Genomic DNA, 18,794 nt, shown 5'->3' with positions numbered 1-18,794 from the left:
CTGTAAAGCAAATGACAGAATTTAGAGAAATAGCCATGGAAACTGAAATCTTGCAAATTCTTTACCAAAGGATGCTCTCTGAATCCAAGTCTAAGGTCTCAGCAGTTAAGAACTTTGGAATCTGAGACCCCCTAGGTCCTTTGAGTCTTAGCTCTAGCTTGATTACTAACTGTGTGACATCAGGCAAGTTATTTATCTGCTCTGAGCCTCCCACATAAGCAAAATGAGAACCAGGATGGTACATAACTTATAGATGCTTTTTGAGGACTAAATGAAAAAAAAAAATGCTTATCAAGTCTTTATTAGCATAGAGGCTGGCACATAGAGTGAGCACTCAACAACTGTTGGGCTCCTCCTGTCTTTCTATCATGGGTAGTTATTATCGAGGATTGGGACACCTGCATCAGTCAAGTGCGATCGTTTCTGCATCTCCATTGCTAAGAGTCAGCCACTCAGAAGCTCAGCCACATAGATCCTCTTTCATGTGAGTCAGGAAGAAGCAACAACACAACCTCCCTCTCCTCACAACCTCTGCTAGCCTGTTCCAGAAGGCAACAAAGTTGATCAGAAGGCCATGGGAAGCAGGAAAGAGTGAGGTAATTCTGACTGCCTGGTAACATGTCTCCTTATGCCAACATCAACAACATGACATTGATATTTGCATACCAATATTTCTTCCCTTAGCATACTGGATATAAGCTTCCAGCATGGGGGGTGGTGGGGGGAAAATGGTTTTATTAAAAGGAAAAGAGGTTTCTTTTTAAAGTCAAATCACAACTAACTCAACTTAAAATTCCATTCTAAAATTTCATATTCACAAAGAAAAAAAGTTACCATTAATTTTTACCAACGTACCCAACCAGTTTTTAAGGTATCTGGTCAGAATAGTGGTTCGCAAGAGAAGGCAATATTGTTTAGTTCCCTTCATGCTGGCAAAGCCCAATGACAGAACCCTTATCCACACTCAGCACTGAAATTTTAATCTACATAGGCTTTCAGTCTAACATAATTTCCCGAAGTTCATACAAAGTAAATTCTTTATTGGGATCCTAATGTGAAGAAAAACCAATAGCCAGCACAGAGTCAAATATTCTTACAGTATCTGAATAGCAAGAAGACAAAATAAATATTTTCACACCTACATCACACGCAGGTAAGCCTATGATATAACTGGGCATAGTGACACTTGCTTATATCTCCCTGCAGCCATCAAGTCTCAGTCTTTTTGGCTGGGAGATACTCTTCTTACTATGAACAAATGTGATTAGTGCTATCATTATGAAATGTATTTTTTAGACATCCTTTGTCTGGGGATAGCTAAGGATATCCAATAACGTCCATTTTATCAAGGAGCATGGTAAATGCAGTTTGCCTCCGTGAACATTTCTTCCAAAGAGGGGCTAAGTAACAATGTAGCATCAAGTCTTTTGGGTAACAGAGTTGTGATTTTGGCCACTCTGCTATTCTTAATAGCTAGAGTCACTAGTAACAGCTACTACAAACAGCCCACCAGGGGAGTAAGAACTCAGCCATGCTCCTGCCTACATGCTGCATACTGAAGAAACATGCAAAGCCATCATCCATGTTTCTATTTTGTTCTCCACAGATCAAGAAAATGGATGATGAAGAGGTAAACAAGCCACACAAATACAACCACAAGACAGCAGTAATGAGGCAGGAAAATACAAAGAAGAAATAAATGTCCAAGCACACTCCTAAAATACCACCTGAAGCAAAGAACACTTGATACGAAATGAAGTAACACCCATGTCTTCAATGTGTGGAATCGCCATCCAAGCGGCAATACCTCTCTGAGTGAGACGTAGTGGTACTGAATGTAAGGAGAAGAAGGGCTGATAAGAGCACGAACTTTGGATTGAGACAGACTGAGGGGCAAATCTACCACTTACCAATGTGACTTTCAGCAGGTAACTTCTCTTTGCCTCAGCATAAAATGGTCATAGGAACTTCTACTTGGCAGAATTATTGTGAATACTAGATTAAGGAATCCAAAGTATACAAAGTGTCTGGCATACAGTAAATTATCAGTACGTGGTGGTTGTTCTATTATTGAACTAGACTAAGAACACAGATCATGACAACACTGGGTCCCTGCAGATAATGAATGAAACCAGCAGCCATACATAATTTTAAAGAACACTTTAAACCCCAAAGTACAAAGAAGGCAAATGAGTTCCCTTATCAGTTGCATTTAGGAAGGCCACAGGGTTTTGTCAGGGCTCAAGATCTAATCAGTGAAGGCAGGATGGTTGACCAGGGACTGATTCCTCAGAGCAGCACCACTGCCCCCCCACAGACCCTGTCTCTGAGACTCAGGGGTTTAGAACGACAAGGCAACAGGCATTCCCTCTGGTCCTTTCACCTGCAGAACTCACCTGTGTATGGCAGCACACAGTGGCAAGTATAGCCACTTATGTCATCAAAGCAGGTTCCTTGGTTCAGACAGGGATTTGAAGCACATTCATCAATATTCACTTGACAGTTATAGCCTATAGACAGAAAAAGGGAAAACCACCAAATAACGAGAACTTTGTTAGCTCCTCATTATCTAAATTACAAACAAACCTCTTCATGGTAAATATATTTTTTAGAGTTTATTTATTTACTTGAGAGAGAGAGCGCAGGGGAGAGACAGAGGGAGAAGCAGGCTCCCCCTTGAGCAGGCAGCTGGTTTTGGGGCTTGATTCTAAGACCCCAGGATCATGACCTGAGCCAAAGGCAGACACTTAATGTACTGAGCCACCCAGGTGCCCCTCATGGGAAATATTAACTGCTTTAGAAACTGAATTTCTTTAGGCCACTGGAACACTGGTTCATTCATTTCAGTGGCAAGTCCATGACATACAATCAGTCAGTAAAACACAGTCAAAAAGTTGAATAGAAAAAGTATATTCTAATAGTCTAAAGGTTGAATGCACCTTCAAATACAAGTAATTCCTCAACAATGGACCAAGAAGCTCCTTTATGTTAAAACTCTGCTGCTGTATGTAAATATTAGCTCTCTCTATACAAAGCAGCTAGACAGAGCCTAAAAGGGGGTATAATGAATCAAGGGATGATATTTTTTTTTAAGATCTATTCATTTATTTGGGAGAGAGATGGGGAGTGAGCATGAGCAGAGGGAAGGGCAGAGGGAAAGAATCTCAAACAGACTTCCTGCTGAGTGTGGAGCCCCATGCAGGGCTCAATCCCAGAACTGCGAGATCATGACCTGAGGTAAAATCAAGAGTCGGGTGCTCAACTGGCTGAGCTGTCCAAGTGCCTCAAGGGATAATTTTCTTTCAGACATTAATCAAAGTCTCTGGTTTATGCCCACTTTTTCTTTTCTTTTTTTTTTTTTTAAAGATTTTATTTATTTATTTGAGAGAGAGACAGTGAGAGAGAGCATGAGCGAGGAGGTCAGAGAGCGAAGCAGACTCCCCATGGAGCTGGGAGCCCGATGTGGGACTCGATCCCGGGACTCCGGGATCATGACCTGAGCTGAAGGCAGTCGTCCAACTAACTGAGCCACCCAGGCGTCCCTATGCCCACTTTTTCATATGCATAGTCTCTACTATTAATGTAGCAGTACTTCCTAAAGCCATAAAACTGTTTTCCCCTGATCCAAGACATGCAATCTATTCCCACTATGAAAAAGAGGAAGTATCAATGGGATAGGACAGTACCCAAGAGCCTCAAGATAGAGGAACTATAAGCACTGTAAATAAAAAAAAATAAATGGTGGTCTGGCAGTACACAGGTCTGGGTTCAAACTGTACTCTGCTACTCACCAGTCACACAACTTTGGATTTTACATTTTGATTTTTATTTTGTTCATTGATCAGCAAGTCTCAATGAGACAAAGAAATAAAAGCATTTTTAAATTTCTTTGCAAATATAATATGTCAGAAAATTAATGACTAAAATATAGTCTCAGAAAATTTTCAAATACATAGATAAATAAATAAACTGACCCTGGAACATATGTAAACAGTGGTCAGTAAAATTTTCAAATAATCAAATAAACTGACCCTGAAACATACTGATATATCGTGGTAGCCTGGGACAATTTTTGAGTGGGGAAATTAAAGGCCAAGTGGATATAGGAGTGCAAAATCAACGATATACCCACAGATTTCACTCTCATGAGTTTCTAAGAGAAAGTTGATGGTGGAAATACAATGGCAACTCAAAAAATGATTTTATACAACAGCCACTATAATACATTTATAGAAGGCCACAGGTAGACTATATGTTTAGGTTATCTCAATGTGTAAGATAATTTGTTGGAAGGTGTCTGGAACACACGGATTCTTCCACGGCATGACTGTTCTCATAATTATAGTAAGACAATATTCTCATTCTACTCTCTACAAATCTCTTTTGAATTACCATAGAATCAAACCGGCACCAGGGAGCTTACAATTAGAACACCTGTCCAGAGTTGTATAAGTGGAATCCTAGCTGCTCACCTTAAATAGTTCTGTAGCTCACATCTCTGCTAATAGAATTGGTATCTCTTTATGTTTTAATTTCCCAAGTGTAAAAACATTAAGTTCTTACAAATATTAAGTTCTCAAATTATGTTTGCTATAAGAGTGAATAGGAACAAAGGAAAGGGAAAGGAAGAAGTCCAAGAATATGCAATAAGAAAAAGGCATAAAGGGAGATAGAAATATGCACTTCTGTTTTCACCTTTAAAGCCCTTCTTGCAAGTACACCTGTATCCATTCACCAGATTGTCACAAGTTCCTCCATTCTGACATGGGTTAGAAAGACATTCATTTTTGTCCACTTCACAGTTGATGCCAACCCAGCCTGCATCACAGAGGCACTTGTACCTGAAAGTAAATATAGCTTTCTTTACTATGGGAGGATAAATGTAAACTTGAGTCTTAGGTGAAATGTAAGACTTGGTGAAGAAATGAGGGACAGAGGAGCTCATTGGTAAACTAATCTCATTTTTGCTCTTCTTGGAATCTATACTTGGATCGTTGTGGACACAATGTGAATTGTGTGGCCCCATCTGGAGTATTCAGTAACCAGATTTTTCCAGTGCTTCCCAGCTCACCAAGATGCTAGAGAACTTAATTAATTACAGTGAGCTTTCATATGTAAACAGTGGTCAGTAAACACATTGGACCAATTTGAAAGACACATTAATGCGGATAAATCTGAGCTTTTATTATACATAAAACTAAAGTAAAGCAAACCTTAGGATCATTTGTTTCTTTTTTTTTTTTTTTTTTAAGATTTTATTTATTTATCACGGGGCGGGGGGGGGGGCGAGCACAGGCAGACAGAATGGCAGGCAGAGGCAGAGGGAGAAGCAGGCTCCTTGCTCGGCAAGGAGCCCAATGTGGGACTCGATCCCAGGACGCCGGGATCATGACCTGAGCCGAAGGCAGCTGCTTAACCAACTGAGCCACCCAGGCGTCCCGGATCATTTGTTTCTGACGCAAAACAGACACCCAAGAAGTAGGTTAGTATCAGAGACTCTAAGTCACTCTGAGGAGCTCCTGGGATGTCTCACTTTTGAGACATGCTTTGTTCTTTCCTGAAACCCTGCCCCAGAAAGCATGCAGGGTAAGCTGAGAAGGAAAAGGAACAAAAACGAAGGTGTCTGAAATACATGTATACTGTTCACAAGTTGAACATCATTAATACTTAGATTATATTATAGATATAGATATAGATTATATTAACATCAGGAAATAAAAGCTCTCTTGTGTGGAGATACTCAGGAAAAGGGTAGATGGGTTGGGATGCTTTGCAGATATATGAAACAGATATACCGAGGTAATTCATTTGGAAAAATTACTTGGTTTACCTTCACCCCTAAATACACACTTCATTCTTTCACCTGTTTTAAGTATGGCAAATGGCAATGCCTAGAGCCCTATCTTCTGGCAGGCATAGCAAGAGTATAGGACTATCTCGTGTGACCTAACATCACACTCTGAGTTTCTAGAAAAGTACCTATCAACACATCACACAACTCTCGGGGGCTTACAAACCATGAATGTTTTATCAGGGCCATGTCTAAAGTTAGCTGAGACCAACTCCACTTCAGTGGCACACTGGTACTGTAACAGAATAGAACTGAGGAGTTTTGTTGCTGTAGTTGTTGTTTTTAAGAACTGAGCTTTTTTTACGCAGTGGAAAAGATCAAATAGAACCTCCCTTAGAACTCAATCTTGCAGTGATTTCTAAAAGCACAATTGCCAAAGACTCACAAAATAATATTGGACTTCTCCTGTGAGCTGACTACCTCCCTATTTTCTACCTATTCAGTCATGGAAGGTAGAGCAGAAGTGGTGGTTTGGAAGAGTGAAGAAGCCTACCAAAATCTACAACCCAGTCTCAGCTCAAGCCCCTGAATGACTTCCACAGGAAAAGGCCTGTGTTGAAACCCAATTGGCTTGCTACAAGTCAAAAAGGAACTAATCGTACATGGCAACTACTCACCCGCTGAGGCCCCCGGTACAGTTTCCGTGGATGCAGGGACTGCTCAGGCACTCGTTCACCTGTGAGTAGCAGCTGGGGTGATGCGGACCCTCAGGGCACAGACAGCGGAAACCATTCACATCATTGATGCATGTTGCACCCTTGCGACAGGGATTGGAGGCACACTCATCAATGTCAATGTTGCATCTCTGCCCTGTAGAGAAGGGAAAGTTTTTGTCAAATCCAAATCCTTAGGGAAGAGACACAGAACAAGGAGAGATACTGTGTTGACACCTTCCATCTGTACAGACTGTAAGATGCCTTGGGCACCAAATGCAAGATTTAAATAAGACACCTAAGAGCGCTTAGCTCCATGCAAGAAGTAGCAAACAGCATAGTCAGTCTTCTGATAATACAGCCAAGTTAACAAATAGCTGGACAGCACTGCAGTACTTTATACATTTCTCCTCTATCCCATCTTAGAAACAGGGCAACTTCAAAAAGAGAACACCAAATGTTACCAAAGTTGGTTTTCCTCTTGCTGCCGTTCTGAGCCCTCTCGAAGAAGCTTTTATCACTGCTTGCAGCTGGTTCACCACAAAATAATTTTTTCAGTTAGTCAACCTCTTACATCTCTACATGTGGTATATATCAATTGCCCAGAATACTTAGTGAATAAACTATTAATTTAATGATTATATTGGTTACAAAGAAAGCCATTTTGCTTTCATTCTTAGAGTTGTATTAACCCATTTTCTACCTAAGAAGGGTATTCTAAACATAATTATATTGTCTTCTGATAATTAAGAAAATAATCTAGGATCTTCTAATCTAGATCAGTAGTACTCAAACTTTAATGTGCAAAAAGAGTCTCTTAAAATACTTGTTTTAAAAGGAGATTCGTAGGTCCTATCACCATAGACTGATTACAATCTGGAGTGGAGTCCAGAAAACCATATTTTAAATAATGCATATGGTGCAAATATTACACTTTGAAAACCTCTGATATAAACAATTATTAATCATCACATAGTAATGTAAATACTCAGAATATATGAAATTAAGTAAATATATTCTTCCTCTAAAACCTCCATAAGGCTGCACTTCAAAAAGATGTCAGCTCTAACCTTGACATTTGTTGCTTTAAGTTGATTAAAGTGTGCCACTTATGTAAGTTTTGCTTTGTTAAATTCTGAATAACTGAGATTTAACTATACATTCCAAAATGATATAAAATTTTTAAATAACCCATAATTCTGTAAATGAGTGGCCATAACAAACTGCTGTAAAGGAATTTCAAAGTTTCAAAGAATACAATTTTCTGATTCAGATAAAAACATGCATTTTTTATTTAAGAAAGAGTAACCCTGCATTTAGAACAGGAAATTCCAAATGAAATAGATCCACACCCCTTTAAAGTATGGGTATTAACATTTTTTCACTCTCTGTTGCTCTCTAAACCATTATTGGTGGTTCTTGTGGTAAAGACCCATAATCTGGTAGTGGTCGCTGCTTTCCTTGTGTTTTATTAATAACTTATTTTTAAATACTATTTTCTTAGCCTCAACCTCAGAATTTTTTTTAGATGTTTGCCACTGGCACCAAGAGAGGAGCCGAACTCTTCAACTGCACAGCTATCCTTGGCTTGCTATCCAATGGAGAATGAGGAAAAAGCCTTCCTTTACTGTCCTTTGTAGGAAGCATTTTCTCAGAAGTCTCTCCTCCCAGGTTTTCTTCATTTGTTTTAAAAAGTCTTCCCAGATCAATTTTCAAGTCATCTTTAACCAAGAGGAAATGCCTCCTTGTGCAGTCTACCATGTGGACTAACTGCTGCTTCACTATTAAGGAGTTTCCACCCAGCATCAGAAATGCCCAGCACAAGGCAATGCATCTTACTCGGCTCAGGAACTGCCGAATGAGAAGTTAACCAATGTTTCTCACCTTGTAGGTACTCAACAAAATAGTGTTTAATGAACAAAAGCATGGTATATTCCACTTGAAAGCCTGGATTTGGATGTCAGAAGTCCCATATGTGAGTTCTAGTCATTTACTCAGCAGTATCTATTGTTTCCTCCATGCTAGGCACTGTTTTAGACACTGGCTAAAAAGATGATTAGGGAGGTTTCTGCCTTCTGGGAACTCGGAGTCCTAGCTGTGTGACTTGAAACCTACAAAATATATTTGTATACATCGCATGGACACATCAAGCTCTGTCTCTCAGCTGTCTTGTTAAACAGGAAGAGTAAAACTTCTTTACCTTTTGTGTTTTGTCTTGTAAATATTCTGAGATATAACTGATATATAACACCATACAAGTTTAAGGTATACAGCATAGTGATTTGATACACTTATACATTGCAATAGATTATCACTTTAATGTTAGCTAACATCTCTATTATGTCACACAATTATCATTTCTTTTTTTGTGGTGAGAACAATGAAGACTTATTCTCTTAGCAGCTCTCAAGTTTATTATATAGTATTGCTGACTATGATCACTGTGCTGTGATAAATAAGGTTTGGAGACTTTTCTACTAGTTTCAAGTCTGTACCCTTAAATACATCTTCCCAATTAGCCTGGCCCTGCTAGCCACCATCCTATTCTATTTTTGTGCATTTGGCATTTTTGAATTCTGCATACAAGTGATATTGTACAGTATTTGTCTTTCTCTGACTGATTTATCTCACTTAGCATAAAGCCCTAAAGGTCCATCCATGTTGTCTCAAATAGAAAGATTTTATTCTTTTTTATGGCTGAGTAATACAAATTGATTTCAGTATTATTGCAAGATTCCTTGTTCTTAGCAGTGTGCAGTTTGGGATAACCTAATAATAGTTAACTAAGGGTGAAAGAACCAAAAAGCAATTGCCTGTTAAATGTTTATAAATTACAAATTTATATATTTGTATATATAAATTATACACTTTACTACTGATTAGAAACTACTGTAAGACATTTAGAGAGAGCAGAGATTATAAAATTCAAATGTATGTTTTCTTATTGTACTTTGGTGATTTTACACGGTTTTATAATGACATTGTAATGAGGATTAGCTACTTGGTAGTTCTGTTACTCATGATTAGCTTTTCAAATGCCTTTTGAAAACTACTAGGGTTTGGTAGATAGTAAAGTTTTCAAAACTTCACCTGTTTCAGATGATATTGGGTTTCTAAGTATAAATAATGATTTACAGTTTAAAAATACAATCAGTCTATGGCTAAATCACGTAGCTCTGAAAATTACAGTGGATACTTCTAGTATCCTCTATCTAGAAATTATTGGGAATTTTCCAATAATTGTTTCTGAAATTGTGTTGAGCTATTTCTGCCTAATGTGTGTGTGTGTGTGTGTGTGTGTGTGTGTGCATTTTAAGATTTTGTTTATTTACTTGACAGAGATCACAAGTAGGCAGAGAGGCAGGCAGAGAGAGAGGGGGAAGCAGGCTCCCCGCTGAGCAGGGAGCCCGATGTGGGGGTTCGATCTCAGGACCCTGAGATCATGACCAGAGCCGAAGGCAGAGGCTTCAACCCACAGAGCCATCCAGGCGCTCCATGTGTGTTTTGTTGGTTTTTTTTTAATGAGCTATAGTTGACAGTTAACATACCAGTTATAGTGTGTAACAGAATGATCTGATATTTGTATATACTGCAAAATGATCATCAAAATAACTCTAGTTAACATCCAACACCATACACTGTTTCAAAAAAAATTTTTCTTGCCTTTGCCTATTTTTAAATTGGATTATTTGCTTCTTTGTTATTGACTTGTATGAGCTCTTAATACATTTTGGATATTATTAATCCCTTTTCAGATATATTGTTTGCAAATATTTTCTCCCATTCTGTAGGCTGCCTTCTCAATTGATTGTTCCTTGCTGTGCAGAAGCACCTTAAGTAGTCCCACTTGTTTATTTTAGTTTTTGTTGCCATTGCTTTTGGTTTCTTATTCAGCTTACCTGGACTGTTACAAGAAGTCAGCATAGTAATAGATGTGAAGGCAAAACTAAAAAAGTAGTTTGTAAAACTGAAAAGTAGCTTGTAGAAGTATCATTTGATATTTTACATTTCCCAATCAGAAAGTATAAAGAGGTCTAAGGAGAATACAGAATTTAGTCTTAAAAAGAAAAACTCATTTGTATCTGCCGAAGCTGTCATGAGAATTCTAAAAAAAAGAAAGGAAGAAAGAAAGAAGAAAAAGAAAAGTAGTAGTGTTAAAATAAAGGAAAGGATAAAACACCTCACATTTACAGCTTATGTATATATAATACCAGAGCTGTCTGTGGTATTTTCAGCAGCTGATTAAAAAAACAACAAACGGGAAAAAAAAAAAAAAAAACAGACATAGAAAATTGTTCCAAGAACAGAGTACCACCCAGTAACCAAAACATTCCAGTTCTTGGTTATGTAATTTCATGCTACACCTTAGGTTTATTTTAGAATATTTTTAGCCTATGTCCTCCCTCCTTGACCTCCTTGGTTTGCTGAATGTTAAAATCAGAGAGAATATGATTTACTGGCATTTCAAAAAAAAAAAAAAAAAAGTCCAGTGTAAGGCTTACATATCTAAAAAGAAGCCAGAATAGGCACCCACTTAGACTGTCTGGTGAGCTGAGAACAGCCATGGGCTCTAGAGTAGGACTACCTGGAATGGAACACTGGCCACAGTGTACCTGTAATGTTATTTATACTCTCTAAGCTCAGGGTTTCTCATCAATACCATAGAAATGATAATGGCTGTGATAATTAAATGAGATTAGGCACTTACCTCCTAGCTCAAAAAAAGTTCTTAATAAATGGCAGCTATTCCCTTGTTACCTATTTAACAAAAATGCACCTATTATCCTATCTAGCAGGAATTTTTTTGTATACAACTGGCTATCACTTAATCTTGGAGTAACAAGTTTTAGGATCCAGCTACTAATAGCAGTGCTGGGCACTAGATACGCAGCTTTCATCATGCCTGTCTTCTGAGTGATCTTCCACTGAGCAGAGATCTCAGTGATCCGTGTGGGCCATGAACATTACTCCTTGCATCCATAATCATACCAAGCAGGAGAAAGGATTGTGAAATATACAGGAAAGTAAGTTCCTGACAAGTGAGAGGAAGACATTAACTTCACTTGGCCCTGAATGCCTTTTGACATCATGGTTTAAAAAGCTCTGAGGGAAATTTCTCACATTGGTTGCAAATGACCACGTGGTATTTATTAAATGGTAACATTATTACCTAAGTTCCTGCTTGCACATGGCACTGTCTAGAAAGAATAGAATGGGCATTATCACCTCTGATGATGCCATCAACAAATAGATGAGTCAATAAGGTGCCTTCGATTTCTCAGCCCCCAGCACTATTTGATCAGGAGGGCAAAAGGTAAAGGCAACCTTATCAACAACAAAACAGAGAGATTTATGTTTGTGTGTGTGCACACAAGCATGTGTGTGTAAATGTTCTAACTACTCATAATAATTATAACCAATTTTATTTTAGCTATGTACTTTCTTCCTCCTAGGGAAGATCTCCCTTGCACTGCCAAGTTAGCTTGGTCCTTCCAAGTTCTGGCCTCATCCAACAATCCCCCATAAGAGGAAGTACTCAGAAAAAACCATTTAGTGTTTTCATAGAATTTTATCTGGGCTATCCTTTTATGAAGGCATTCACTACTAAGTGTAGCAAATTAAAGGCAGCATTAGACATTATGTAACTCAAGCACAGTAACAGAAACTCATAGTCTAACTAGGAATGCTTTTCAGGTAGGTATAACACATGGTCGAAAAATCCTAATTAATGAAAAGCTTCATGTTACAGTTTAGGGAAGTCCTGTAAGTAGAAAACTCAGCCGGAGAAGTACAGAAACAAACTTCTAACATTCCAAGAGATAAAGGAATAGAAAACATTTGAAAAGTGAATTTTCTTTAGATGCCCCTTTCCCAAAGTGATGGGGCTAGGACTCCCTGACAAAAAGAGTGTTTATTACCTGTGAAACCTGGTGAGCAGACACAACTGTAACGATTAATGCCATCCATACAGACTCCGTGGACACAAGGGTTACTTGCACAGTCATCAAAATTGATTTCACAATTAACACCTGCAAAGATAAACCAGTATATGAGCAAAAAGAAACCAGTATTACTGCAAAAATAGTATATGATACTAGGGGCTGAGAAATCTAGAGTATCCAGCCAACCCTAGACAGGGTAAAGCATCAGATCTCCAAAGTGTAGTCTTCCAGACCCCGTCAGGGTATTATGAGGTCAAAATTATTTTATGAATCACACTAAGCCACTATCTGCCTGTTTCAGTGCATTGGCATCTCCACTCTTGGTGCAAAAGCAATGGGGGTGGAATTGCTGGCATGTTAGCAGGAATCAAGGTAGTGGTGCCAAAATGTACTAGTTAGTGGTCTTCATATTCTTTACCTCTATGCACTTACAATTTAAACCAACAAAAAGACAGTTTCACTTAAGAATGACTTTGGTGAAGAAGTCAAAATTATTAACTTTATATTTTTATTATATCTTGACCTTTGAATATAAATCTTCTGTTCTATGTAATGAAATGGGAAATAAAGCAATTCTGTGGCATGCCAAATACACAGCTGCTTCCAGGAAAAGCAGTTGTTTGATTGTTGGAGTTCTGAACTGAACATGCTTTCTTCATAGAATCCCATTTTAATTGAAAGAACAACTGACAGAGGAACCAGGGCTATTCAGACCTACGTATTTAGCAAACATTATATGAAAGAGGTAAACCTGTCATTTCAAGGGGAAAAACTGGCAGTCCTGTGTTCCAAAAATAAAATTTAAGCTTAAGAAAATTAGAATTTTGGAACTTAAATCCACTGCCAAAAGCTTGCAACTATCACTATTATGGACATAAGTTCAGGATAAATCTTAAAGGGTCTGGGATCTTTCCTCTGGGGCTGTGCCGCCTCCCTTCTGACCCATCCCCAGACCAATGGTAGAGTTTGGCCATATTAAGAAAGGCTTAATTATAGATATGGATAACTAAACAGTATGGATATACCAATAATCATTTTTACCATCATTTTATAAAAATACTCATGATATTTTGGCATTTACTTAACATGAATTTAGTGATACTTGATTTTCCATCCATAGAAAAATGTCTTGTAAGTTTAAAAAATCTAAAATAAAGCCTGGTATAAAGGATACAAACTAACAAAATTTCCGTGAAAAAAAAATGTGACCATTTTGGTTCACTCACACTTTGTATTAATATTTATTAATGATAATTATATTAAAAAATTACTAAGCCATTATTATGCACAAGTACTTTGCCTCCCACTTTACAGAACTTTTTTTTAGTCTTCTCACTCAACTGGCACATGAAGTTGCGTTACATACCTGTTTTATCATGGACTTGCACAATTACAGCAGCACAGCCAGGATGTGAGCCACACTCTTTGCCACACCATACTGGTCATTCTGTGATTAATGAGGTCAGGCTGCCTCAGTGGCCACAAATCAGTCGAGAGTTTCCATATTCCTTGTATACTAGTGCATACTTTTAGGAGAAGTGTCTAGCCACTGGCTAATAACCCCCACTTACCCAAAATTGACCACAGCAGGCCACAGGAGGCTCTAGTTTATTCGAATGGGAATAGATAACATTGCCCAAGATGGGACAATGAGATTTTCTCATTGCAACGTTGGAACAGGAACTGTGGGACCCATGGTCTAAAATTGCTCTGCTTCCTAATTTCTGTAAAGCCTAATCAGTCAGTTCTCACTTGGAATCTGTAAGATACTTTTTTTTTTTTTTAAGATTTTATTTATTTATTTGACAGAAAGAGATCACCAACAGGCAGAGAGGCGGGCAGAGAGAGAGGAGTAAGCAGGCTCCCTGCTGAGCAGAGAGTGTGGACCCTGGGATCATGACCTGAGCTGAAGGCAGAGGCTTTAACCCACTGAGCCACTCAGGCGCCCCGGAATCTGTAAGATATTTGTATGTGCTTTCACTAAATTCTGTCTATTTTGTAGTTATGGTTTGCTTGTTTACTAAAGGGTCTTTAAACTAGTCAAGTTGATTTCTATGACTTAAAACCTAAAGAAACTTACTGAGAACAGTTTCCCATTATAAGACCAAGGGTGAAAGAAGCTTCAGAAGTGATTCTGGGTGGTATATCTCACTTTAAGTACCCAATAAGTAAGAAACCACAATTATAACCAGCACATTGTAAAATACCCCTTCTGTCTACACTTGTCCAAACCCCAACCTACTAACTCAGGACCATGTATTGAATGGGTCATAGATTCTTCCTCCAGAACTCACAAGTCCATTCATAATGACTAATTAAATAAACATGTTCATCCAGGACCTTAGTACATTTCAGGGCTTTCTCCACCTATTACAGACCAAGATTTTTTCATGATGCCTGCATCTCTTTGCTTTAATTCTCCCAACAGCCATATGAAGGGGTCTGGCAGTTTTCTGAGAGATTCCAGGCCTTTATTCTATGTTGCCTGCACACCACTCATATTTACTTATTGCATTTCTCAGTGACAGCTACTTACACCTTGTCTTCTCGTCCTCCCCAGAGAATACACCTGATACATCCCGGCACAATGATATAATCCCAGAGAAAACAAAGTGCTTACCAACCCACCACTCACCCAGGTTTCCAGTATATTTGTTATAATGGGGATGATAGCAAAGACGTTTACAACAGCCCCACCATTCTAAAGGCATCCTTTCAATTGCCTGTAAATCTCTCAAATTTCTTTTCGAACTGCAATTTCTCATGTCTGGGGACCAGCCCGGAAGCAAATTGCTTTTGGAAGGTTTCACAAAGATCCATTCAGCTCTTTTAGTGAGTTATCTAAACGTGGGGAGGGGGAAGGCATTTTCAACAGTGAAGGCATGGGATGTTTTTCGTATGCTTGAGCAACTCAAAAAGGACTTTGTTTTCAAACTTGGCATGTACGAGGTCCTGGATGGAGACCAGGGCCTTTGACAAGTTTGAAGAAATGGATTTGGAAATAACAAAATAAAATGAGGGCAGTTAACCACCTCCCCCACCTTTGCCCCCTACATAGGCCATTTTCCTTAAATCAAGAATGAGTTCTCAATAAATCACTCCCTTGTATTGGCAGGTTCCCTTCTAACAAAGGCACACACTAGTTAATCTTCCACTAATACATTTTCTTTGATCTGAGACATAGTACTTCTCTGTCCATTAACCACAGTTGTGACCATAATTATTCCTTGAATAAGTAAAACAGACTCCAGTGAAACCTGTGAAATGCTGCTGCCTGAGAAAATAATTCAACATTCCCCCAGCAAGGAGCAGCATGCCCTCCTAAGTAACAAGCAGTCACTCAACCAGAGTAGGGAAACCGCAAAAAATTCGGGGAGGGAAATGGCGGCTCTACATTCTAATTTACAATGGCTGGGAGGCGCTGCAAAGTCTCCCCTTTCCCTGAGAATCCCCCCAAATGGCCAAGGTCCACCTGAGACACATGGTGGAAGAAAAGTGTCACATTAAAGAAACCAGACTCTGAAATAGAGAAAAACACAACTGGAAGGACAGGGGTGAGGGAGAAGGGAAAGGGCCAGCTTCATTCATCTGAGCGTGTCAGAGCTAAAGAAAAAAAGATAATCAAATCAAGCCACAAAGCCAACAGGGTTTCCAATTTTAAATAATAATTTCAATTTTTTGAAGTAGTGTGTCTACTTTTAACAAAAAAGACACACCCCAAATCATCAGTTTTGCAAAGCTACTGCCTCTAATTTCTCCAGTGGCTAGAGGCAACTGCCTCTGAGATGTTCCTGGCTGTGCCTCTCAGAATCAGGATTATTTTTCAGGTATCTGAGCATATGCCATGACAGCCTGAGACATATGTATAAACTATGTGGGGGGAACAGTGAAAGTCCAGAGGAGACATAGGGTTACCTGACGTGCCAGGCTGGCAATTGCACTGGTAGCCATTCACCAGGTCGATGCAGCGACCGTCATTCAGGCAGGGGCTGCTGTAACACTCATCTATCTGGTCACTGCAGATGGCACCCATGTACCCCGGGTTGCAGATGCAGGTGTAGGAATCAATCCCATCCTGACACTGGCCATGGTGGCAAGGATCAGGGTCACAGTTGTCGATGTTCTCCTCACACAACACACCAGTGAATCCTGGGAAGGAATTTTACCAAGAAGGCTTCAAACAAAGTCAGACACTCCACATTGGAACATAAGTGTGGCCACATCCACTTATCCTACAGACCTCATGTCTCAACAGTTCTTACTGTAAACAATGAGCAATTGAAGCCAACTATTTGCATGACTTATAAGGCATGCCTGAGTTGTGCTTTAAAATAGTTATCAAATAAAATTTGTAGAATTCAAATACCTTTTTTAAATGACCAGTGGTTTCACTTCAGAGATACTTGAACTACATCTTCATTTCATACTGGGCTTCAATGGGGAATAACTTCCAATATTTTTCTATTACGTATTTATACTTCTTTCTTCCCAAAACTAACTTACGGATACTATATTAATAGTTACATGTACCTTATTTCCCCAATTCTGACCTTGGAGGGCAGAGAACTTTTCTTTACCCTTCTCAAACCCTCCCGGAGCACTGTGCTTATATATCAAGTTTTTAGTAACTACCCGTTAAACGAAATGAATGAAAATTTATGAGCATTTAAAAGAACAAGGGACAAATAAAGTCTCCTTCATTCAATCCATTCTTTTAAAGGATTTTAAAGAAAGAGGAGCTCTCTTCCCTTTTAAACAAGAATTCAATGTTTTTAAACTCTCTCCAGTGAAGGTTATTCTCTATAAGGATAATCTGGCCAGAGGAGGATAAAACCTGGAACTTCTCCAAACAAGGACAACAACTCATGAAAAGAGAAAGCAGTTAAGTGGTTCATCTGACAGGACCTAATCCAAGGAGGCCCAGTAAATGGTTATGTTCCAGTACTACAAAAACACTAATTCTGTGTTTATTTTTGTGACTTAGTTTCCTTTTCTGTCATCAGAAAGAAATCATGAACATGATATTTAAAATTTCTCAAGAATCCATCTTCTAAAATAAAAAAAAGGTCTTGAATTATACTCATAACTTCTTTCTCCCTTAAGTGGTCATACAAAAAATAAATTGGGAAATCATCTTTTCTAATAATTTCTAGTCTTTCTCTAGAATACTGCTCTGTGCAGAAGCAAATGTGGAACAAGGGACGTTTGCCTTATTCAATTCCACTCCCAAATGAAAAATGTGGCCACAGATCAGAAATGGAAAATATCTGTAAACAGATTCTTTGTCACTGTAGTAGCAAAGTCAGGAAAGAGGACCTAAACTTTCCCAGAGTTCTCTCTCCTGTTCAGATACACACCTGACTCTCAGGGTCTGAGCAGTCTTTTATGCAGAAAACCTCTGCACTTGCACACAATGATCCTTAGATTTCTGGGCCTTTGTTCAATCACTTGCCCCAAGAAACACAGAGACAGACCTCCTGCTGAGAAGCCCTAGTGAAAAATGGCTTTCAGCTGGAATTCTTCCCTTTCCCGAAGGAACAAGTCATGCCAGCTGGAAATTCACCGCTGCCAAAATCTGTCCCCAAAAGACACGGACACCAAATGAAAATGTCCAAGCCAGGCCACTATTGTGGTAGAGTAGGAGGCAGGTGTTGTAGAAAGAAACAATGAGAGTAGCAAAAAAATAATAATAATAATCCAAAAATATGCTAGAAGCAGCTCTCTCTAAACACAGAGCAGGCCATTAGTGGACTGGCTTGGTTGGACAGCTAGAAGAGGACAGTCTCCTATTTTGCTCAAATGGACCTACCAGAGGGATAAAAAGTGAGGACAATCTTACCTGTGGCACACTGGCATTCATAGCCGTTCGGGTGATCAATACATTTTGCTCCATTCAGACAGGGAGTACTGGAACAGTCATCAATATCAATCTGGCAAACTGGCCCAGTGAAACCTTAAAAGGACAGAATGATGACACAGTCAAAGGACTATCCTCTGTCTGTCTATCGAGGGTCTACCTAGGATATCCTATGAGAAGGATGTCCAAGAAGGGTTGGATTAAGTTACCAGTAGGGCTTAACCCAATGGTTCAGCAAACATAAAATTATTCTCCCAGTAGGAAACTGGAATAACTGCGTGAGGCTCAGGGCATCAGAGGCCACTGGGGGTGTCTCTACCTCTGTTTCTTCCCAGTACAGGTTTCTCTTCTAACTGAAGTGGGGACTAAATGGTCATATAAGGGATCCTCAAACAAGTGAGTACAGCTTCAGAGGAACAGGAACCTCTCAGTAGAAACAACTTGAGAGGCTACTGTCAGTAGCAGAAAATCCAGCATGTCTTCAACAATAG

General features: G+C 39.0%; 1 protein-coding gene across 7 annotated transcripts in view; it reads right to left on the bottom strand.

Moving 5' to 3' along the window:
• NOTCH2 (notch receptor 2) overlaps positions 1 to 18,794 on the bottom strand; it is a 199,007-nt gene that overhangs the window by 36,493 nt on the left and 143,720 nt on the right. For 5 of the 7 annotated variants that reach the window (XM_045081842.1, XM_045081844.1, XM_045081846.1 and 2 more), the window contains 6 exons: positions 18,286 to 18,399; positions 16,362 to 16,595; positions 12,423 to 12,533; positions 6,469 to 6,661; positions 4,696 to 4,841; positions 2,397 to 2,510 (listed from right to left, as the gene is read on the bottom strand). In XM_045081842.1, the coding sequence (XP_044937777.1) occupies positions 2,397 to 2,510; positions 4,696 to 4,841; positions 6,469 to 6,661; positions 12,423 to 12,533; positions 16,362 to 16,595; positions 18,286 to 18,399 (912 nt within the window). Of the gene's footprint in view, positions 1 to 7; positions 1,996 to 2,396; positions 2,511 to 4,695; positions 4,842 to 6,468; positions 6,662 to 12,422; positions 12,534 to 16,361; positions 16,596 to 18,285; positions 18,400 to 18,794 lie in introns of those variants that run through there. The other 2 variants (XM_045081848.1, XM_045081847.1) reach the window with 2 other exon arrangements.

This window comes from Mustela putorius, unplaced genomic scaffold (genome assembly GCF_011764305.1).
Source record: "Mustela putorius furo isolate JIRA1106 unplaced genomic scaffold, ASM1176430v1.1 tig00000585_pilon_pilon_pilon, whole genome shotgun sequence".
NCBI lineage: Eukaryota > Metazoa > Chordata > Mammalia > Carnivora > Mustelidae > Mustela > Mustela putorius.
The sequence above is the reverse complement of the archived record's forward strand: the minus strand, read 5'-3'. Positions and strand labels throughout refer to the sequence as shown.